The sequence below is a fragment of the Elgaria multicarinata genome, chromosome 18, assembly GCF_023053635.1.
Source record: "Elgaria multicarinata webbii isolate HBS135686 ecotype San Diego chromosome 18, rElgMul1.1.pri, whole genome shotgun sequence".
Taxonomy (NCBI): domain Eukaryota; kingdom Metazoa; phylum Chordata; class Lepidosauria; order Squamata; family Anguidae; genus Elgaria; species Elgaria multicarinata.
The window spans coordinates 11,594,494-11,618,739 of NC_086188.1; the positions used below are offsets into that span (position 1 = coordinate 11,594,494).

Sequence of the window (24,246 nt, forward strand, 5' to 3'; positions counted from 1 at the left end):
AGACCCCTGATCATCCTGGTTGCCCTCCTCTGAACCCCCTCCAGCTTGTCTGCGTCCTTCTTGAATTGTGGAGCCCAGAACTGGACGCAATACTCTAGATGAGGCCTAATCAGGGCCGAGTAGAGAGGAACAGTGTCTGCTAAAGTTGATTAAAACTGATAAAGTACTGTTGTACAAATGAATACTGCAACATGGTTGTTGTTGTCTTTGTGTGTGTGTGGTAACTCTCTTTCTTGCCTTGAAAATAGGTACATCGGACCTAGCACAGTGTTCGGTTCCAGTAGTAAACTTGCTAACGTGGAACAGTGGAGGTGTGTCTCCATTCTCCGGAGCCATTCAGGTGGTAAGTGTGTTTGAAACTCTGGAAGATGTCTGATGACACTGCGTTGATGTGGTATCTGACAGTAAGGTCCGTCAAGACAAAGTTCATTTCCTGGTTTAGATAAGAGCTGCTTGGAGAAGCTGGCATTATTTCTCATTGTACGCTTTCAGTCCAGTAATTTAGGTACTCACAGCAGGATGGATAAGTGGCAGCAACCATCAAGACTCAAACCATGCGAGCTGATCACTTGAGCTGCCCCATTTGCTCTGTATTTTCAGCAGCTTGCAAATAATATTGCAGAGAAAGCAGCAAACACAAAGCTGCCGTAGTTCTACGATTATCGGCTCCCCCCACCAGTCCGAAAACCACAGGGCAGGTCTGGGGTGATTTCTGGTATCGTGATAGAAGTTGGGCAAAGGGGTAAACGTCTGTTTTGTAATTACGGTTTTGTATTCTGTGACCTGCGTTTGTTTTGTTGTGAACCACCTTGAATACACTTTGACGTAGGAGGTTGGGATAAACTGTGCACTTTTCTTGGAACGCAAAAGGCAGGTAAAAAAAAAATATTCTGTTCTTATGGGGATATATCTTACAGGAGTTTTTTTGTATTCCATACAGATGTCATGGACGTGGCATGGTCTCCTCATGACGCGTGGCTGGCTTCTTGCAGCGTGGATAACACTGTCGTCATCTGGAATGCTGTGAAATTCCCAGGTATGGGGTTGCTCCATGCGGTCTGTATTACGAGCAGCGAAGAGGTGGTTTGCTCTGTTTCGCTGATGGCTGCTCCTTGATGTCATAGAATCATAGAATAGCAGAATTGGAAGGGGCCTACAAGGCCATCTAGTCCAACCCCCTGCTCAATGCAGGAATCCACCCTAAAGCATCCCTGACAGATGGTTGTCCAGCTGCCTCTTGAAGGCCTCTAGTGTGGGAGAGCCCACAACCTCCCTAGGTCACTGGTTCCATTGTCATACCGCTCTAACAGTCAGGACGTTTTTTCTGATGTCCAGTCAGAATCTGGCTTCCTGCAACTTGAGCCCATTATTCCGTGTCCTGCACTCTGGGAGGATCGAGAAGAGATCCTGGCCCTCCTCTGTGTGACAACCTTTTAAGTATTTGAAGAGTGCTATCATGTCTCCCCTCAGTCTTCTCTTCTCCAGGCTAAACGTGCCCAGTTGTTTCAGTCTCTCTTCATAGGGCTTTGTTTCTAGACCCCTGATCATCCTGGTTGCCCTCTTCTGAACACGCTCCAGCTTGTCTGCATCCTTCTTGAATTGTGGAGCCCAGAACTGGACACAATACTCTAGATGAGGCCTAACCAGGGCCGAATAGAGAGGAACCAGTACCTCACGTGATTTGGAAGCTATACTTCTATTAATGCAAATACTTGAGAAGTCCCAAACTTCTCAAACCGCGATACGCAGCCTGGTGCCCTCTGGATATTTTGGACTACAGTTCCCATAATCCCTGACCACTGGCTGTGCTGACTTGAGTTTTGGGGGAGTTGTCGTTTAAAACATCTTGAAGGCACTCGGTTGCCTATCCCAACTCTAAAACGGGAAGCAGATGACGAAACTGAGGGCTCATCTACACCAAGCAGGATATTCCACTATGAAAGTGGTATGAAAGCGGTGTATAAAAGGCAGGAGCCGCACGACTGCTTTATGGTGGTACTGAAGTGCACTGACAACTGTTGGGGCCCATTGAGACGAACCATATACCGCTTTCATACCATGTTCATAGTGTTATATCCTGCTTGGTGTAGATGTGTCATGGGCTCCGACAGTTGTCAGTGCACTTCAATACCACTATAAAGCAGTAGTTTCGCCCCTTCCTTTTATATACTGCTTTCATAGTGGAATATCCTGCTTGGTGTAGATGAGCCCTGAGTCTGAGAAATAAGCAATTAGCACACGACCTGACATGGCAGAGAGTTAGGGGTTTTTTTTTGTTTGCTTTTTAATCGTCTTGCTCTTTCAGTGCTGGCTCCAGGCCCTCAGAAATCTCAGGAAGGAGATCTACTGCAATTCCCCCCCAGAGCCTTCCCAGTAGATCTTTATCTACATTCTGCTCGCAAGGAACCCTTCAATCTCCCTTGGCTTTCTCAAATTAAATCGTTTGCGGAAACGCTTAAAAGTCGCCACGTACTGTTTTTATCTCTTTGCTAAATGCAGAAATCCTTGCCACTCTGAAGGGTCACTCTGGCTTGGTTAAGGGGCTCACGTGGGATCCCGTTGGGAAATACATCGCCTCGCAAGCTGATGACCGAAGCTTGAAGGTGTGGCGGACCATGGACTGGCAGCTAGAAACCAGCATTACCAAACCTTTTGATGAGGTATGTCTCGGTCAGCGGTCTTGCGATACAACGCAAGAACTAAGAATAGCAACTCTTTATATGTCATCTCATGAGCAGACATTGTCGGCGGATTTAAAATATTACCGCTTCTAACCTGAGAACTGGCAGAATACTTGGAACCTTTCCTTGCTGTTTAGGAAAGGCGGCTGACTCTTGCTGTTTTGAGAAGAAACAGTATTGGACATACTTATTTGCAGCCTGCATTTATATATTGCCTTGCTATCAATGCACTCAGTGTGTGTCTTATGATTTAAAATTATGACCGAAAGACACAATACAAGAGGAATATGAGAAGGGGAGGGAAGAGAAAACTAAGCCAATTCAAGGTGCCGACTCATAAGAACATCAGAAGAGCCCTGCTGGATCAGACCAAGGGTCCATCTAGTTCAGGACACTGTTCACACGGTGGCCAAACCACTTTTGACCAGGGAACAAAAAAGCGGGACATAGTGCAACAGCACCCTCCCACCCATGTTCCCCTGCAACTGGTGTTGAGTTATGGCATAAAAGCTGATTAGTTATGGCACAGACTGGGACTCTGGCACATAACCTTTTTGTATTAAGTCTCTGTCTGGGCCTCCAGAAACTAGCAGAGGATGCAGCGGTTCTCAGCCAAGAGACAGCAAAGACATGAATTAAGGCAAAGATTCTTGTAGGTTAAAACAAACCTTTTTACTGGCAAATACATATAATTTAGTTATGGCAGTACAGATACAAATACTTACAAACGGTCAGTCAATACAGCACACATCAAGTGGTAATGGGGAACAAGCAGCAGACGCAGAAGAGATACTGAACATGCAAAACACATTTACTTTTATAGACAACCTGTACAATGATGCAACTCCTTGCAACCCTTAATTGAAGACAATCACTTAGACAATTATTGAATTATTATACTCAATGTCCAGGTGTAGAGTTGACCTTTAAGTTTCTGCTGAGTCCTCTGTTCTTCCAGATCCTCAGCAATTAACAAAGCAATGGAAAACATAACCAGGATCCATTCCAGGATCCAGCCACTGGTGCACACAGGCTTACTGCCTCGAATACTGGAGATAGCACACAACCATCAGGGCTCCTTTGTGATATGTAACATAAGGAAGTTAAATAGTAAAAACTGCAGGAGACACTCGTTAAAAACTGCCCACGTAAAGGCCTTGGAGCCAGTATACATACCAACGCGTGGTGCTTCAATGCTGCAAGGAAAAGTCATCGCCTTCCATACAACATCAGATTAAAGATTTGTTATTATTATTATTATTATTATTATTATTTATATAGCGCCATCAATGTACATGGTGCTGTACAGAGTAAAACAATAAAATAGTAAGACCCTGCCGCATAGGCTTACATTCTAATAATGTAATTATTTGAGCTCACTGACCTTTCTTTTTTCTTTTCCTTTTTTTAAACTGGCAATGTATCGATATGAGTGCAAAACAGATATATACGAGAAAATTTGGGGAGCTTTTCTTGACACTTGGACATCATAGCGTAGTGTACTTATTCTCCCCCTCCCCGACAATATACATGATCAAAACATCTTGACCTATGTCCCCCGTCCCTATTTCAACTCCCCCTTTTTAATTTTTGGGATGTTAATTTGTATTGTTCAAAAAGCTGAAATGAAAAATGAAACAAAAAATGTCTTGGAGATAGTGTGGTTGGGCGGCAGGCTTATGTGTGAATGAAATCTCGATTGATACCAGTCACAGATAACATGTTGAAAGTGAGGTGCTGAAGATGGTCTGCTTTATCCTTCATACTTCCTTGTTGGTGTGAACTCAGAAAAAAAAATTCGTTTTTGTGGCCTGATCTTACTTCCAGTGTGGTGGAACGACCCACGTTTTACGTCTCAGCTGGTCCCCCGACGGGCACTATCTGGTCTCCGCTCACGCCATGAATAATTCTGGGCCTACAGCGCAGATCATTGAGCGGGACGGGTGGAAAACCAACATGGATTTTGTCGGCCATCGCAAAGCTGTGACAGTGGTGGTAAGTTGGCAGGGACCGTGGTGGGACCAAGGTACTGTGGCGTTACCCCACAATTGATTATCTTGCTAACATCTTCACCCTGTGGAGAAGAAGTAGCTGTTGGTTTGTCCCTCCATTGGGAGACGAGAGGACGGAGCAGGGCCTTCCCACCAACCTAAACAGTCTCCTTAATTTCTTTTTATTTTCTCCCTCTTCCCTCCTCATCCCCTTTTCCTTGTGTGTTGTGTCTTTTTTAGAATGTAAGCCTGAGGATAGGGACTGTCTTCTGTCTTCTTTATTGATAAATTGTAAGCCGCTCCGAGAGCCTTTTGGCTGAGGTGCGGGATAAAAACACTCCAAATAAATAAATAAATAAATAAATGTCTAGATTAGTATGTCTGGTAAGTATGGAATGTTAGAACTGAGTGTGTGTGGTTTATGATGTAATAGATGGGAAGGAGAATATAAGGAGAGCGTTGGGAGTTTGTGAGGTACCGTATTTCTTCGATTGTAAGACACCATTGATTCTAAGACGCCATCGATTGTAAGACGCACACTAATTTCAGTACCACCAACAGAAAAAAAGCTTCGATTCTAAGAATAATAATCTCACCCGCGATTCTAAGACGCACCCCGTTTTTAGAGATGTTTATATGGGCGGAAAAGTGCATCTTAGAATCGAAGAAATACGGTATGCGAGTTTGGGGGATGAGAGAGAGAGAGAGTTGTTTAAAGAAGAGTTTGGATTCTAGGGATTTAGGATTGATGTGAAGGGAGTGAGGTGGTTGGTGTGTGGAGAGTTTAGATTAGGCAGGATTGAAAGTATTATAGATTTTTATCTAAAGTTTTTAATTAACAATACATTTATTATTTTGTTAGCTACCAAATACCATGTGTCAGCTTGGCATTATTTACTTACAGTTATTAAACACCCGCACCAGATTATACCCACAGTGTATTTAGAGCAGATCCTATATTAAACCTGTTTCCCTCATAGCTAGGGGAAAGGTTTTTATTAACCCTTTGGCCTGAGAAGGGTATATGCGACGGGCGTAGTGTAAGGGTCTGTTACGTCTCAGATACCTTCTCCCATTTAAGCCTGCCCAAGTTTTAAGATCTTCAAGGAAGGCCCTTCTCTTTGTCCCATCACCATCAGAGGCACGCTTGATGGAGATGCGAGACAGGGCCTTCTCAGTGGCTGCTCTGGGGGCTTGGTTGACCTCTCAGTTGTCCTTCCACTGCCAGACAAAGCTGTTCTTATTCAGGAAGGCCTTTGACATGTGAGCTGGTTTGTTGCTGAAGGGGCTTTCATTTGGTTGGGTGCTGTTTATTTCTTCTTATTTTTGTGTTTTTAATTGTGTTCTTAATGTTTTGTTCTTACGTTTTGTTTTTAATTTGCGAGCCTCATGTGGCGCAGAGTGGTAAAGCAGCAGTTTCTGCAGCTGAAACTCTCCCCACGGCCTGAGTTCGATCCCAGCGGAAGCTGGTTTCAGGCAGCCGGCTTGGGTCGACTCAGCCTTCCATCCTCCCGAGGTCGGTAAAATGAGTACCCAGTTAGCTGGGGGAAAGGTAATCACGGCCAGGGAAGGCAACGGCAAACCACCCCGCTATAAGGCCTGCCAAGAAAACGTCAGCGAAAGCTGGCGTCCCTCCAAGAGTCAGTAGTGACTCAGTGCTTGCACGAGGGGTTCCTTTCCTTTCCTTCCTTTTTAATTTGTATTTTATTGTTAGCTGCCATGAGTGCCATTTTCTGGCACAAAAGAGGATATAAATTAAATAAATAACTTACTCCCCTTCCTAAATGCAGTCAGAATAGCTTGAAGGTAACTAAAACAGGAGACCGTTGAGAGCCAGTGTGGTGTAGTGGCTAGAATGTTGGACTGGGAGTCAGGAGTTCCGGGTTCTAGTCCCCACTCGGCTCCCTGGGTGACTTTGGGCCAGTCACAGACTCTCAGCCCAACCTACCTCACAGCGTTGTTGTTGTGAGGAGAAAAATGGAGAGGAGGAGGATTATGTATGACTTGGGTTCCCTGGAGGAGAAAAGGTAGGATATAAATGCAATAAATAAATAAATAAATAACAAATAACTTCAAGTAATGATTAAAGTCCTGAAAAAAGCCCTGTTTGGGCCTACTAATCCGGCACGCAATTGGAATTCCATGGAGGAGAGCAGATGTGCCGTGTAACAGCCAAACTAACATTTCTGCATTCCACTCGAATAATTATTTATATTTATTAATTTATTTAGTACATTTCTAATCCACCCAGTAACTGATGTTCTGTGGGTAGATTGCAACTCGTTAAAAAACTAAAAAGCCATTTTAAAGCACAGTTAAAAATATAAAATGCAATGCAAATATTTAAAAGAATAAAACACAATATCATGCAAAGGGATAAACAGCACAGGATTTGATAATGACAGCCACAATAACCTAGAACTAGGCCTTTAAAACGCCTGGGAGAAAAGAAAGGTCTTTGCCTGGTGCCAAAAAATTAACAACGTAGGTGCCAGACAAGCTGCTTTGGGGAGTTTATTGCATAAGTACGGTGCCACCCCTGAAAAGGCCCTCTCTCTTGTACCCACCCGCCTAGCTTCCTTTGACGGGGGCACCCGGAGGACGGCCTCTGAAGATGGCCTAATGGTCTGAGCAGCTACATACAGGAGATGTGTCATTATTAGATACTCTTGTCCCAAGCCATTTAGGGCTTTAAAAGTCAACACAAACAGGAATCCCAGAAATATGCAGAATAGGCCTCTTAAGTACACTGAATTTCTTCATTTAGCTCAGCCTTCCTCAACCTGGGGCGCTCCAGATGTGTTGAACTACAACTCCCAGAATGCCCCAGCTGGCTGGGGCATTCTGGGAGATGCAGTCCAACACATCTGGAGCGCCCCAGGTTGAGGAAGGCTGATTTAGCTACATGTCTAATATGCCATTGTGGTGAGAGTCAAAATATATGATTGACCCCTTGAACGTTAAGCCGACTTGTTAAATTAATGAGTTTTAAGAGAATATCTTGGTCCTTCTTTTCAGAAATTCAATCCGAAAATCTTCAAAAAGAAGCAAAAGAATGGGAGCTCAACCAAGCCTAGCTGTCCTTATTGCTGTTGTGCGGTTGGCAGTAAAGATCGGTCTCTCTCTGTCTGGGTAAGCAAAGCGTTCTGTTCTTGGTGACGCACTCTGGCTAGGGTTTGGGAAGACGTAAAGACCAGAAGAGCCCGCAAATCACCCCTTTGGGGACAGAAGTACAAACTTTTTGAAAGCAACTGGTTCCTTGTATTTCTGCAAGAAGTCGGCTGTGCAGAGTGCTGATTGGCCGGCCCTTGTGACAATCATGAAGCCCCCTCTATCTGACCTTCCCATCTGGGACAGAAGGACATAGGAAACTGCCTTATACGGAGTCAGGCCATGGGTCCATCTAGCCCAGTATTGTCGACACTGACTAGCAGCGGCTCGCCAGGGTTTCATGCATGCAGCCGCCTCCCCTCCTAGCAAAATGTCTGGGGTGGAATTAAGTAATTCTAGTCACTTTGGGGTCGGGTTCATATTTACCTAACACCGCCCCCTGCCCACACACATACACACATAGGGAGACATTTTTCTCCCTCTCTCAAAATACTAGAACCTGGGGTCATCCCATGAAACTGATTGGTGGGAGATCCAGGACAAATAAAACGAAGTGCTTCTTTACGCAGCGCGTAGTTAAATTATGGAACTCACTACTGCAAGATGTAGTGATGGCCACCAATCTGGCTGGCTTCAAAAGGGGAGTGGATAAATTCCTGGAGGCAAAGGCTATCAATGGCTACTAGCCCTGATGGTTGTGTGCTATCTCCAGTATTCGAGGCAGTAAGTCTGTGTGCACCAGTTGCTGGGGAACATGGGTGGGAGGGTGCTGTTGCACCGTGTCCTGCTTGTTCATCCTTAGCTGATGGCTGGTTGGCCACTGTATGAACAGAGTGCTGAACTAGATGGACCCTTGGTCTGATCCAGCATGGCTCTCCTTATGTTCTTATGAACCTTTTCAATGGAAGGATCTTATTAAACGGAACCATAAATGTTGATGACACCATGCAAAAAGGCTTTTTATACCCCCAAAGATTCACTATTCTAGGAGCAACTCAGATCTTGATTCACTTCCTCTTCTTAGTGGGAACTTAGGCCAGATTCAGATGAAACACTAAAGTAGGACTGAGAAAGCTGCAGCAAGCCGTGGGCCTGTGGTTTCAAATCCTGATTTTTTTGAACTAATCTCAGTTAAAATTAGCCACAGTTTCCTGTGTTTGGATGTAACAGGAAACTGTGTGTGTGCGTGAGTTATTCCAACCTCAAACTGTAAACTTTCAATCTCCTTGCCTTTCGTGTGGGTGGGGGATGCACGCGAGGTCAAAGTTGGTACAGCTCGCACCCGGAAAAAGAAAACGGCCTAGTGCAGCCTTCCAGGACGTGGTGTCCTCCATAGCTGGGGCAAGGTGGGAATTGTAGTCCAACACAGCTGGAGGCTTCCACAAGTTGGGGAAGGCTGCACTATTTATTCCTCCTTTCTTGCTCCAAACCTAGCCACAAATCTGGCTGGAAATGTTGGATCTACATTCTTTATTCAAATTCCTTAGCTTTATTGGTTAGTGGTTCTCTTAGTAAGATGGTTTGAATTATTGGGAACAAATTGCTGATGAAAGCATTCTCCCACATTGGCAAAGGGTTAGCGTGTAGCGCAATATGGCATAGCTGTTGCTGTGCCGTAAACTTCAATATCCCACCCTCCTTCCATCTGGGTTTTTCCGTTATTGGGCGTTCAGCTGGCTTGTGTTAATGCATGGCGTGTTTTTCTGCATGCTGTGGAGTCTTTAAAGTGGTTGGTTTTTAGATGAGTCTATGACACTTATCATCCTGAAACTTCTGTTTTTTTAGCTGACGTGTCTGAAAAGGCCTTTGGTCGTCATACATGAGCTGTTTGACAAGTCGATCATGGACATCTCATGGTAAGATGGCTTTTGATTGTGATGAAAGATAACTACTCGTGTGAAAATGTGTCCAGTGGGAAAGCCAAGCTCCTCTCTTGAATTCTTTTCACCGTAAGATGGACGCTAAAGCCATCAAACATCACACCCGACTTCACTTCACTTTGCTCACACACACAGACATGTCCATTAGACAGGCAGGATTACGCTTATTAAAATATAAGGTGTATGTGCTTTGATTTATAGTAGGACACACGCACACACCCCGGAGTAAGGCTGCAACTGTAAACCCACTTACCTGTGAGTAAGCCCCATTCAACTCTGTGGTGCTTACTTCTGAGTAGATACGTAAAGGATTGTGCTATAAATTTTATAATAATCCCATAAGGGGAGCTCTGGATTAATCTTTAAGCAATATAAGCACGTGTTTAAGGTACCAAAGGAAGGGGAGCACCACCAAAATTGAAAAGTAAGCTCTTGAGATCACATAATTTCAGTGGAGATAATATCAGATCTCATTTTGTCTTATGCTCTTTTGGAGGGTGATTAAAAATCATTTTCAATAAATTTTTGCATTTGCATTTCCCCCTTATAACAGTTTTATTTTAAAAAATGCATAAAACAGTGACGAAAATGTGTATTTTTGTTTCTGTTGCCCTAGTTATAAATAAGTAATTGTAGGCTGACCATATGAAAAGGAGGACAGGGCTCCTGAATCTTTAACAATTGCACAGGAAAGGGAATTTCAGCAGGTGTCATTTGTATGCATGTTGCACCTGGTGAAATTTCCTCTTCATCACAACAGTTAAAACTGCAGGAGCTATACTGCGACCAGATTTAAAAGAGGGCAGGGCACCTGCAGCTATAACTCTTGTGATGAAGAGGAAATTTCACCAGGTTCTCCATGTATACAATGACACCTGCTGAAATTCCCTTTTCAATACAACCGTTAAAGATACAGGAGCCCTGTCCTCCTTTTCATAGGGTCACCCTAGTAATTGGCTTATATTGCTTGCTGCTATTTAGTGTTAAATAAATATAACAAAAAACACTTTATATGTAATATAGTTGTGTGTTCTGGAGTGGGGGGTGGCCTTGAAGAAAACTGAGTTTTTAATGGTTTATTTCACCTTCAGCACTCATTGAATCTTAATGTCTTGCCTGCTAAGCAATGGAAGGGCCAAGGGGGCACTATTATGGGGCTGTGCTTAGGGCATCAGCTGGCCTTAATCCGGCCCTGCATAAGGGCATTTGCAGGGGGGGGGGCGGTGAACAAAAACGATTGAGAACCCCTTACCTAGACAATCTACATGCCAATGTGCAGTGATACCTCCTCTCCCCTTGGGGGCACTGTGCAGCTTCAGATGCAAATGGCAAGAGTGTCGCCTCCCTCCTGTTCCGAGTTACTCTCTCTGCTGGTTTGGAAGCGTTGCGAAACGTCCCCCTTGTAAGAGGGAAGACGAGATGAGCCTTCCTTGAGTTCAGTGTGGTCACAGGTGTGCAGAGAAGCAACAAGTGGGTGGGTTTAAAAAAAGAAAGAAAGGGGAAAAAAAAGAAGGCAGATTATTCATTCATTTATTTAAAAGATTTTTAGGACACGCGTCAGCAAAGCGGTCAAGTTGGTACACAACCAGCATCGGTATAAATGACAAGCAGAATGAAGAGCAGAAGAACAGTGTAAAAAATTCATCGTCAAACTTCAGCAAAGTAGACAAAATCTTCCAGCAATTGATATAAGCCTGTTAAACGCCTGGGGAAATGCTTCGGATGGGTTGTCATGTTTGCCTTGTGTAGTGAGAGCCAAACCAGTAAAATGCATAGGCATCAAAAAGAAACTAAAAACTTGAGTTCTTACTTTATTCCTTACTGAGTTTAAAACTTTCTTGAGTTCGTATGCACTCAGGGCAGTCCTGTTTTCAAAGTTGTGAAGCTTTTTCATGTATGACATTTTTATTCTGCCATTTTTCCAAGTTGCTTGCATAGTAGAGTTGGAAGGGGCCTACAAGGCCATTGAGTCCAACCCCCTGCTCAGTGCAGGAATCCGCCCTAAAGCATCCCTAACAGATGGTTGTCCAGCTGCATCTTGAAGGCCTCTAGTGTGGGAGAGCCCACAACCTCCTTAGGTAACTGATTCCATTGTCGTACTGCTCTAACAGGGATGAAAAGGGAATCAGAATCACACACACACACACAATCTTAATTCAGATGGCCCCGCCCCTTCCCCTGGCCCCACCCCCTTCACTCCCGACCAATGGCCATTTCTGCTTTTTTGCTGTTTCCTCCCCATTTTCAAAGGTTGAACTGTCTCCCCTAAGGCTTAGTAACTGACAGGAAGGGCTTTAAGCCCTTTAAAATAGGGCAGCATTTCTTGTATTTTTGGCTCCGCCCCTTTCGGTATCCCACCCTGAAATGCTTCCCCAAAAGCTTCTCCCAACATGTTCAGACCTCGGGATGAAAGAGGTTCCCCATCCTTGGCTTAGCAGGTTATTTCAGCAGTTCCGGAAGGACCAACACCACCAACGCACCATCGGTGTAAGATGGACAGCAATACACCATAATGCAGGGCTGTTTGATGGGAGTTTGGGTTTGCTGAGCTGTGGTAAGGTTTCACTGGGGCGACTTTCAGGCCGCGGGATCAGTCGAGAACCTCGACGTGTTTCAGGGGTGGCCAACAGGTCGCGTGCCCCCATCCCACAAGCCCCCCAGCCTTCTAATTACATGACCCGTTCCTTCCATCGTAAGGTACTAGTCGCGATTCTCGATTTCTTGTTCTTCAGGACCCTGAACGGCCTGGGCATCTTGGTGTGTTCCATGGATGGATCAGTGGCATTTTTGGATTTTTCTCAAGATGAACTTGGTGATCCACTGAGTGAAGAAGAGAAGGTACCATGCATTCTTCTGGATGGGCTTGATCATTCAGCTTCTTGTCTTAAGGGGGCAGGGGAACATTTTGTTTGTTTGTTTAGGGGCTGCATTGCCAATTCTAACAGGTCCTTCTGGGTCACAGCTGGGAACCTGGGGCCTGTTCACTATAAACAGGTGTGTGCGCTCATACCTGCATTCACTTATTTATTTATTTATTTATTTAAGGATTTTTATGCTGCCATTCAGCCAAAAAAGGCCCTCACGGCGGCTTACAAATTATTTCTTGACAGTCCCTGCCCACAGGCTTACAATCTAAAAGACATGACACAAAAGGAAAGGGGATTGGGAGGGAGGAGGAGGAGGGGGAAAAGGAAAGCAAATTCAGGCACTACAATCTTAGTTGGAAAGTTCAGCAGTTACAGTTGACAGCAGGAGGGAGGGGGGACTCTCAGCTGGAGCTGGACCCAGGCACGGTGGAGAGGTGCCTGGCTGCTGCTTCCTCCCTCTCTGGTGGCCTCTGCAGAGACAGTTGGTAGCAGGAGGGAGGGGGCTCTCAGCTGGAGCTAGACCCAGGCACGATGGAGAGGTGCCTGGCTGCTGCTTCCTCCCTCACTGGTGGCCTCTCCAGAGACAGTTGGTAGCAGGAGGGAGGGGGCTCTCAGCTGGAGCTGGACCCAGGCACGGTGGAGAGGTGTCTGGCTGCTGCTTCCTCCCTCTCTGGTGGCCTCTCCATAGACAGTTGGTAGCAGGAGGGAGGGGGCTCTCAGCTGGAGCTAGACCCAGGCACGATGGAGAGGTGCCTGGCTGCTGCTTCCTCCCTCACTGGTGGCCTCTCCAGAGACAGTTGGTAGCAGGAGGGAGGGGGCTCTCAGCTGGAGCTGGACCCAGGCACGGTGGAGAGGTGTCTGGCTGCTGCTTCCTCCCTCTCTGGTGGCCTCTCCATAGACAGTTGGTAGCAGGAGGGAGGGGGCTCTCAGCTGGAGCTAGACCCAGGCACGATGGAGAGGTGCCTGGCTGCTGCTTCCTCCCTCACTGGTGGCCTCTCCAGAGACAGTTGGTAGCAGGAGGGAGGGGGCTCTCAGCTGGAGCTGGACCCAGGCACGGTGGAGACGTGCCTGGCTGCTGCTTCCTCCCTCACTGGTGGCCTCTGCAGAGACAGTTGACAGCAGGTGGGAGGGGGCTCTCAGCTGAAGCTGAACCCAGGCACGGTGGAGAGGTGCCTGGCTGCTGCTTCCTCCTTCACTGGTGGCCTCTGCAGAGACAGTTGGTAGTAGCAGGGAGGGGGCTCTCAGCTGGAGCTGGACCCAGGAACGGTGGAGAGGTGCCTGGCTGCTGCTTCCTCCCTCACTGGTGGCCTCTGCACTTACAAACACATGCATATTGTTCTTGTGCGTGTGTGTCTGCATGCTTTTCAAATTGCTCTCTGTCGAAGGGAAGGTCCATAGCTGAGTGGTATCGCACATGCCTTTGCCTGTAGAAGATCCCTGATACTGTCTATGCCATCTCTTCTTAATAAGGATCTGAGGAAACAGGAGGGCTGAAGACCTCTGTTAGAGATCTCGGCGAGCTCATCAGTTTTGGAATGAACATTTCATTTTGTGTCATTGATTATATTTCTATACCGCCCCGTAGCCGAAGCTCTCTGGGCAGTTCACAGAAATGAAAACCCATTAAAAATACATGATACAAAGTGCAAAACCATTTACATAAAAATGTATGGCACACACACAGACAACCTGTATTTAAAAACAGTCAACCAAAGTCACTCCAAGACCTGATTAAAAACTCATGCTATGCTGCCAAATGCCTGAGAGAGGAGGGCAGTTTTAACCTGGTGCCGAAAAGATAACTATGTTGGTGCCAGTCGGGGAGATCATTCCAGAATTGGGGGGCCACCACGGAGAAGGCCCTCTCCCTTGTTCCTCCCCGGCTCTGAGCCTCCCTCGGAAGAGGCACCTGGATCAGGGGGCCTTAGATGCTGAACATAGCAAATGGGTCGGTTCATGCTAGGGGAGGTGCCCTATCAGGTATTGGGGTCCCAAGCTGTGTGAGGCTTTAAAGCTCAAAACCAGCATGTTGAATCAGGCTTGGAAACATACAGGCAGCAATTCAAGCGGAATCCTAGGCAGTCCTTGGCTAGGTGGAGACAATTCTTTGATCCTATGTAAGGCTACTTTATATGTTCATATAAAACTGATACTGGGTCTGAACTAGAAGAGGTGTCCTTTTACATTCTGCAGCAAAGCCTGTAAAATCTTCAGTAATGTACTGGAATTGTTCCACTGCTATATTTTTCTGCAGAAAATGTTTCCCTTTTAGAAGTGTATTGGGCCAGCACTACGCTCAGGTGCTGGAATGGGCCTGAATAGGACTCGGGCTGTCTTTACTTTCAGTTCTCCAAACTCCCGTCTTGCTGTTGTTTGCAAACTGGGGATCTTGGTTTATAACACGTTCTGATCAGTTTCAAAGCAAACCAGCTTCAAACCATGGTTTCTGAAGGTGGCTTGTTAAATTAACCAGTGTTAATAAATGATGGCCCCCAGATCTCAGGCAGCAATTGGCTTTATTATTTATTATTATTATTATTAATAATAATAATAATAATAATTATAGGCTTTTACAAGATAAATGTAGCTGTGCACTCTTTACCAGCACTGCGTGTTTTACTTGGGACAATTATTTCGAGCCTGATGAATTCAGAATGGTTTTCTAGATTTGAAATAAGAAAAAGCTCTTAAAGAAATATCTTCACTGCTAGTACATTTTTATACCACCCAAAAGCTGAAGCTCTCTGGATGGTTTACAAAAATTAAAACCATGAAAACAATTCAAAATATAAGACAAACAATGTAAAAACATAGTATAAAATGCAATACAAGAACACAACCAGGATAAAACAGCAGCAGTGCAGAAATTAATACGGATTTAACATACAAATTTAAAACGGCAACGTTATCATTAAGTTGATAAGAATGTTAAAATACTGAAAAAAATAAAAAGGTCTTCACCTGGCGTCGAAAAGAGTGTAATGTAGATGCCAGGCGAATCTCTCTAGGGAGCTCATTCCACAGACAGGGTTCCACAACAGAGAAGGCTCTCCTCCTGGTAGCCACCTGCAGGGTGGATTTGATTTAAATCACGATTTAAATCACTACTCAGAAAGACTCGATTTAATCATGTGATTTTCCCCCTCCCAAAAGTGCACTCTATTCATTGAATTTTTTGGAAACTTAGCACTTAAGAGGTAAGGGGTTGATTCTGTGTACATAGATTTGCGAAGGAACAATGGGACTGTGATCTCTGCATACACAAATTCACAGTTTTAAGGACTGTAAAATCAAGCATCTGTGATAATATCTTCTAGATAGAAAAATTGCCCCATAATCTTACAGAAACCTCTGGAAGAGCATGACATGGTGAATGGATGAATGGAATTCATTTACCCCAAAATTTAAACATTGCATAAACATACAGCCTCATGCTACATAATTAAAAACTAATCCTTATTTCATGATGAATAACCTTTGGACTATAATGTATCTTAAACAGAGAATTGTCTTTAGATAGATTTTTCCACAAAAAAGCATTTTATTAAAAAAAAATCAATTTAAATTTTAAAAAAATCCGATTTAAATTTAAAAAAAACCAGATTTTTTAAAATTATTTTTAAAAAAATAATTGATTTTTATCCACCCTGGCCACTTGCCTCACTTCCTTTGGAATCTCATCGAGATTAAACAATAAGTCACTACTACTGAAATTCTTGCCTAACCTGGATATTCAACCTTCACCCTAGTTCTTTGTCAATGACTGTTATGGTTTGCGCATCTTATTTAAGCAGTGGTTTTCTGTTTACTTTTTTTACACCCCTTAGAGCAACATCCATCAGTCTACCTATGGAAAAAGCTTGGCTATAATGACTGAGGCCCACCTGTCTACTGCTATTATTGAGAATCCAGAGATGTTGAAGTACCAGCAAAGACGGCAGCAGGCGGAAAAGAAGAGTGAGGCGATAAGAGGCACAGCAGCTGCTCCTAAGGTGGCAAGCATGATGAATGGGGAGAGCTTGGAGGACATTAGGAAGGTAGATATTTCAGGTGGTGATCCACTTCCTTCAAGTGAAAAGTTTGTGATTGACCAGGTTCGCACATCACACTAACCCATGATACAGGTTGTTAAATTCTGGATTGCCGTGCTTAACAAACCATGGTTTGTTAACTACAAACAACCCAGAAAGAGAAGCTGTGGTTTGTTTTTGGGTTGTGAACTCTGGGTTGTTTAAAGCATAGGTTGTTGTTATACATGAACCCAGAATCAGGGGTGGTTCATGGGTTGTTTCGCCAGGTTATAGAGGCAGCAGGCAAGAGCAGTTTTTTAAAAAGACTCAGCTACTCTACATACCAGTACTACAGTGCTGCAAAGGCATTTGGGATACCAGGAGGGAGCAGGCAATGGGGGAGGGAAACAAACAGCCCAGGAATTGAGAAAACAAACCATACTTTTGCCAAACAAACTTTGGTAGGGCAACAAACCATGGGTTAGTGTTATGTGCGAAACAGGCCAATGTCTTGACTACACAGCAAAATCTAATTTGGTTAGCACCCAATCTTGGCCCACTTTTAAAAACTTATTTTATTGAAGTACAAAAACAACCAAAGCAATAACAAAAAACAAATGTGGGTAAGAGAGTCTAGTACAGATATGAATGAAATATATCAGGCAAGTGTATTGTCCCAAAAGGAAAAATGAGATGTCTGAGGACGATACTTATTCATTGATGCAAGAGAGGAAGAAGACCCTGTTTTAAAGAAGGAGTCTTATTTAGCTTGACACATGACATTTCATTAATATAAAGGGTTTGACATTCACAGTTAGAAGTTGCTAAATCTGAGAATTTTGTCCTTGGGCACAGTATATCCAGTTGGTGCATTTATGACTGGGGAAAACCCGATTTCAGAAGTGGTTTCCAGAACTTGCCTTGGAATCTCTTTACTCAAATGCGGTTTTGCTATGCGCTGTTCAAATTTGTTAAGATGGCAACTTTCAGCTCGTCTTTGCATTGGAAGCCCTGTCCTTTAGGAAATGCAACTTTAGTAAGAGTTTGTCCAAATCTAAAAGATTTGCTTGCAGGGCTGTTGTTCAGTGCCATCCTTGTTAAGCGGAGACTTACAGAGGCTATGGGGACAATATTAGAGGGATACATCTTCATGGGCCTTTGATAGATCTTGATAGGCCTTAATAGGAGTTATAAAGCAAAAGTTCCAATAACCACTTTTCTTATGACAGAATCTTTTGAAGAAACAAGTTGAGACCCGGACAGCAGATGGCCGGAGAAGGATCACACCTCTCTGCATAGCTCAGCTGGACACTGGGTATGTCATGAAGGATTTGGGTGTGTGTGTGTTTGTCCTCCTGTCTTGTGATGTTCCCAACTCATGTGCTCAAAAAGAGGTTTTTCTTGCACTCCACCTTCCATATATACATACACACACTGATTTGAAATCTTACTTCTAATAGATTTCAAGACATCCTGCATCACTTTGTTTTTTGAGACTGGATGCAGCAGCGAAGTATAGATTGTTGAAAATGAAAGCAACTTCCAGTGAAAAGGCAAATGCTCAGTTCACACAACACGTTTCTTAACGGTGGTTTTAGAACTCCATGGTGGAGTTGTTACATCACCATTGAAAAATGTGTTGTCTGCAGGGAAAACTCCACCCCACAGTGGAGGTTTTTTTGAAAAACACTCCACCCTGAATATCCGTGCTGTGCAGAGGAGAGTTCCTACACAACGGTTGTTTTGTGTGTTGTGTGGAGGGCTCCGTGGAGTTTCCTCTTGAGTTGAGTGGAGTTTACCCACTGGCTATAGAGTTCCCTAGCAAGAACGGCAAAAGGAGTGAGTTCTGCTCTAGGAGAGCGGCCTGCATTGGTTTTTTTGCAGCACTGGCTGATGGGATAGCATCAGAAGGACTGGGGGAAGAGAGAGGGCGGAGGAACTGTCAATCAAACGCTGAGTTGAGTTTTACTCCACTCCACAGGAGGCCACAGTCACACAATGGTGGAGTTAGAACATAGTGGCCAGGTTCAGACAACACGCTAAACCATGCTGCTTAACCACAAAATGGTTAAGGGAATACATTAACCTTAATACATTCCCTTAACCATTTTGTGGTTAAGTAGCATGGTTTAGCGTGTTGTCTGAACCAGGCCGTTGTGTGGTGAGTACTCCCTGCAAACTCAACCATTGAGTGGAGTTTTCCCACTGCATAGAGAAATGTGTTGTGTGAACTGAGCCAATGAGTACAGAGGAGCAACGAGAACTCAATTAAAATGTGGACTACTATGGGATCTTGAATGGCACGCTGTTCCATCCCTGGGAACTATCCTGTGGGAATGCCATTCTGTCCCTAATGCTATCTAATATGCAATGAGAAACCAGCCCTTGCTAACACAACCCAAGAAACTATCCTGGGTAACAGAAATCTGTATTTTCTTCTTCTTTTTATCATGTAACTCAAGACATATATTTGTGTTTAATTCATATACATCTTTGAACACGCCGGCAGGCAAATGTAATCTTGACACTGGGGAAAAAAAACCACTTCCCTTGACTGTTGTCTGCTCTCTTTCTCCACCTTCAAACAGGGATTTTTCTACAGCTTTTTTCAATAGTATTCCAATATCTGGATCCTTAGCAGGCTCTATGATGTCAGCTTCTCAGACGAATCAGCTCATGTCATTAGATTACAATGCAACCAATTCCCTCGGCATCTCTAAGCCTGCCTTAGAGCCAGTGGTGGTCAGCGTTAAACCAACTGAAGATGCAGCCAACAAAGACGGGTGGGTATCGGGCAAGAGGTCTCATCTTCTGCCTTTTATTTATTTATTTATTTATTACATTTATAGACTGCCCCACAGCCGAAGCAGTCTCTGGGCGGTTCGCAAAAGTTAAAACAGTAAACATTAAAAAGTATACAAAATTTAAAAACCATCAGAAACATAAAAACACCAGTATCCATTTTGTGACTTCATAAGAATATAATTTTATTATTATTATTTTTATTTATTTATTTATTTATTTATTTATATAGCGCCATCAGTGCTATATAAATAATTTTGTGACTTCATAAGAATATTCAGTCAATCAATTTATGGAAGGCAACCAAATAAAGGTTGAGGCCAATTACATAGATAAAAGTTATATATACACAGAGTATGAAAGCGGGTCGTATAAAAAAGACTAGAGAAAACGTTATAAAATGTTAAAACATACATGCACATTCAATTAAAACCTTACAAGTTAAAATATTAAGACATACATGCGCATACAACTGAAACATCAGAAGAGCCCTGCTGGATCAGACCGAGGGTCCATCAAGTCCAGCACTCTGTTCACACTGTGGCCAACCAGCCATCGACCAGGGACCAACAAGCAGGACATGATGCAACAGCACCCTCCCACCCATGTTCCCCAGCAACTGGTGCACACAGGCTTACTGCCTCGAATACTGGAGATAGCACACAACCATCAGGGCTAGTAGCCATTGAGCCTTCGCCTCCAGGAATTTATCCAACCCCCTTTTAATGCTATCCAAAGTGGTGGCCATCACCACATCTTGTGGTAGTGAGTTCCATAGTTTAACTATGCGCCGTGTGAAGCAGTCCTTCCTTTGATCTGTCCTGAATCTCCCAGTATTTATTTATTTTATTTTATTTATCATACTTATACCCCGCTCCTCAGCCAAAAAAGGCTCTCGGAGTGGCTTACACTTAGCAAAAAAGACAGTCCCTGCCCTCAGGCTTACAATCTAATAAAGACATGACACACAAGGAAAAGGAGTCAAGGAGGGAGGGAGGGAGGAGAGAGAGAGAGAGAGAGAGTCCAGCAGGAGCAGGCCCCAATGTTACTTCTGCCTGCTCCTGTCCCCTCGGTCCTTCTTCTTCCCCACAGGGCCAAGATGGCAGTTTGCCCTGTGGGGGGGGGGAAGAGTCCAGCAGGAGCAGGCCCCGATGTTACTTCTGCCTGCTCCTGTCCCCTCGGTCCTTCTTCTTCCCCACAGGGCCAAGATGGCAGTTTGCCCTGGGGGGGGGGGGAAGAGTCCAGCAGGAGCAGGCCCCAATGTTACTTCTGCCTGCTCCTGTCCCCTCGGTCCTTCTTCTTCCCCACAGGGCCAAGATGGCAGTTTGCGCAAAGAGGCTCATGCGTTCTATTTCATTCTAAGACGGCTGAACTAGATCTATATTTATATTGGCTGGCCTTTAATATTGATGTGTGTGTGCTGAATTGTCTGCAAGTTCACAAAAACAGGGTGCCGTATAGTATTATCATCATTTTCATTATCCTCCCTCCCTTTTTACAGTGTAAATGCTACCTCTGCCTCAGCTGCCCCTCCGGCATCTTCACCCTCTGTGCTGACAGCCTCTTCCAAGATGGAACCAATGAAAGCGTTTGATTCTAGGTTCACGGAGCGATCCAAAGCCACCTCAGGAACTACTGCCATAACGCACACCAACCAGATTGCCATAGACAGGTGAGGCAGGAACCGCACAGGTGAGGGCACAAACTTGGGGTAAACATAGCTGCCCTGGTCCCAACGGCCATGAGTTAGGGATCTACCCAGGGGCGATGTTTTTTTAAAAATTTTGCCCGTGGGCAAAAAAGAGGGTGAGGAGGGCCCATAGAAGAGTACCTATTCTACCTACAGAAGGCTCTGGGTTCTATCTCTCCTCTCTCATCTCACACTATTGCCCCGCTCGTGCTCTTCGCTCCTCTGATGCCCTGTTTCTCGCCTGCCCAAGGACCTCTACTTCCCTTGCTCGGCTCCGTCCATTTTCTTCTGCTGCCCCTTACGCCTGGAACGCTCTTCCAGAACATTTGAGAACTACAAGTTCAATCGCAGCTTTTAAAGCTCAACTAAAAACTTTTCTTTTTCCTAAAGCTTTTAAAACTTGATGTTGTGCGGACTTTATACTGTTAGTTTTACCCTACCCTGTGCCGGCTTACCCTATCCTGTGCCTGTTGGCATTCTCTTCCCCTCCTTATTGTTTTACTATGACTTTATTAGATTGTAAGCCTATGCGGCAGGGCCTTGCTATTTACTGTTTTACTCTGTACAGCACCATGTACATTGATGGTGCTATATAAATAATAATAATAATAATAATAATAATAATAATAATAATAATAATAATAATAATCCCCAGCATCTGCAGCTAAATTTAACAGTGGTCCCCAACCTTTTTGGGGTCAGTGGGCACATTTTGGGGATTTTTAGAGCGTCGTGGGGCCTTTCACAAAATGGCCGCATCCATTCATAAAATAGCTGCCGTGGTGGGCTTGGCTGGTCCCAGGACACCCATTCCCCAGAAAACAAAACTGGCAAGTCTAAAAGAAAAGTAAATCGCTCCGGAACCTAAGTATAAGACAGGACCGGGGGCGGGGGGGTGGAGCTCCAAATCACAAAACTACTCTGCTTTGCCACAAGTCAGCCTCCCAGTTTTTAAAAGCAAAGTTTTAATTTTTAAAAAATCTTAAGAAATAAAAGTCGGGAGGGGCAGAGGCCTGGCAGGTGACAAGAAAGGTGTCCGTGGGCACCACGTTTGAGATCCCAGAGCTAAAAGCTTATCGGGATGCCCGATTGGGGCGGGGGGCGGGGATGGCTCTCTGCCCGAGGCCGTGGACAGCCGCTGCTAGTCAGAGGAAACAGTCCTGGTCTGGAATGACCAGTGGATTCTGATTTTGGTTCAAGGCAGCTTCGGCTTTGGAAAACCCAATGTAAACTGCGCCCCTAACCCTTTGATTCCTCCTGCAGACTGAAGGAGCAGAACTCAGTTAAGGACAGTAAACCCAGGGATATCCTAGAGAGCAGCAGCGACAGCGAGGAGAAGATCCCAGCCAAGCCCATGTCGCTTTCCAAGCGCAAACTGGAACTTGAAGTAGAAAAGAAGAAGAAAGGCAGACCTCGAAAGGACTCCAGGCTTATGCCCGTCACACTCACCGTTCAGGTAACGAGAACGCTAGTTACTTCCTTTTGATGGCCTTCATTTATTTATTTACTTATTTATTTATTGCATTTCTATACCGCCCAATAGCCGAAGCTCTCTGGGCGGTTCACAAAAAAAATCAATTAAATTTAATTAATTAATTAATTAATTAAAGCCTGTTTGCATTCTCTTCCCCTCCTTATTGTTTTACTATGATTTTGTTAGATTGTAAGCCTATGCGGCAGGGCCTTGCTATTTACTGTTTTACTCTGTACAGCACCATGTACATTGATGGTGCTATATAAATAAATAATAATAATAATAATAATAATTATGAAGACCATTCAAAGTATAAAACAAACAACAGTATCAAAACGCGGCATAAAAAGTACAATATAAAAGCACCACCAGGATAAAACCGCGCCGCAATGCAGAGATTTATACAGATCTGAAATACAAATTTAAAACAGTTAAAAGATAAGATGGTAAAATACTGGGGAAATAAAAAGGTCTTCACCTGGCGTCTAAAAGAATATAGTGTAGATGCCAGGCGAACCTCCTTAGGGAGCTCATTCCACAGCCGGGGTGCCACAGTAGAGAAGGCCCTGCTCCTGGTAGCCACCTGCCTCACTTCCTTTGGCAGGGCCTCGCGGAGAAGGACCCTTGAGGATGATCTTATTTATGTATTTAAAACATTTATATCCCGCCCTATATCAATAAGATCTCAGGGCAGCGTACAGATAAAAGCATACAGTATAAAACAGTAAATATACACAGCTAAAAACAAATTAAATCATAAACCAAGTTATTTTATTTATTTATTTATTTATTTATTACATTTCTATACCGACCAATAGCTGGAGCTCTCTGGGCGGTTCACAAAAAACAATATATAATTTTAAAGCAGTAAAACTGTTCTTATATAAGGAAGGGGAAGCCGGGGAATGTAAGTGCAAATGCCAACTCTGTTTATTTCCCCTTTTAAACTTGCAAGCACGCCACTGCCAACCTTTAAGAATTACAGGACCACCTTTAATCCCAAACTGCAAGAGGGCACCCATGTCAGATTTTACTGTATAGCAGGGGTGGGCAACATGCTTGCCTCATGCAGCCACTCCCCCCCCCCCCGAGCCTGCAGGGCTGTGCAGAATTGTGGCCCTCAGTGGCATCCAGGGAAACATGAATGCCTCCCAAAGTTACCCACCCTTGCAAATGCGAAGGAGGGCAGGATCCCAATATTTATTTATTTATTACATTTCTATACTGCCCAATAGCCGGAGCTCTCTGGGCGGTTCACAAAAATTAAAAACATCCAAAGTATAAAACAACAGCATAAAACCATAATATAAAATACAATATAAAAGCTCAACCAGATAAAAACAGCAGCAATGCAAAATTACAAATTTAAAACACCAAGTTAAAATTTATTGATAGACTGTTAAAATGCTGGGAGAATAAAAAGGTCTTCACCTGGCGTCTAAAAGCATATAATGTAGGTGCCAAGCAAACCTCCTTAGGGAGCTCATTCCGCAGCTGGGGTGCCACAGCAGAGAAGGCCTTCCTCCTGGTAGCTACCTGCCTCACTTCCTTTGGCAGAGGCTCGCGGAGAAGGACCCCTGAGGATGACCTTAGGGTCCAGGCAGGTACATACGGGAGGAGGCATTCCTTCAGATAGCCTGGCCCCAAGCCATTTAGGGCTTTAAATGTTAATACCAGCACTTTGAATCAGGCCCGGACCTGGACTGGCAGCCAATGAAGCTGGAAAAGGACTGGCGTGAT

The 24,246-nt window shown here is 44.4% G+C and overlaps 2 protein-coding genes across 2 annotated transcripts in view; one reads left to right on the top strand and one right to left on the bottom strand.

Annotated features, from left to right (window-relative positions):
• The window catches only part of LOC134410446 (protein HIRA), a 50,600-nt gene that overhangs the window by 12,436 nt on the left and 13,918 nt on the right, over positions 1-24,246 (top strand). The window contains exons 5-16 of the mRNA XM_063143710.1: positions 249-343; positions 941-1,036; positions 2,500-2,660; positions 4,509-4,676; positions 7,691-7,804; positions 9,569-9,639; positions 12,396-12,501; positions 16,358-16,567; positions 17,770-17,855; positions 19,129-19,323; positions 20,844-21,014; positions 22,296-22,488. Coding sequence (XP_062999780.1) covers positions 249-343; positions 941-1,036; positions 2,500-2,660; positions 4,509-4,676; positions 7,691-7,804; positions 9,569-9,639; positions 12,396-12,501; positions 16,358-16,567; positions 17,770-17,855; positions 19,129-19,323; positions 20,844-21,014; positions 22,296-22,488 — 1,666 coding nt within the window. The remainder of the gene's footprint in view (positions 1-248; positions 344-940; positions 1,037-2,499; positions 2,661-4,508; positions 4,677-7,690; positions 7,805-9,568; positions 9,640-12,395; positions 12,502-16,357; positions 16,568-17,769; positions 17,856-19,128; positions 19,324-20,843; positions 21,015-22,295; positions 22,489-24,246) is intronic.
• Positions 22,278-24,246, bottom strand: part of YPEL1 (yippee like 1) — a 120,403-nt gene continuing 118,434 nt past the window's right edge. Inside the window, exon 8 of the transcript XR_010026271.1 lies at positions 22,278-22,289. The gene's annotated coding sequence lies outside the window, so the exon portion shown is untranslated. The remainder of the gene's footprint in view (positions 22,290-24,246) is intronic.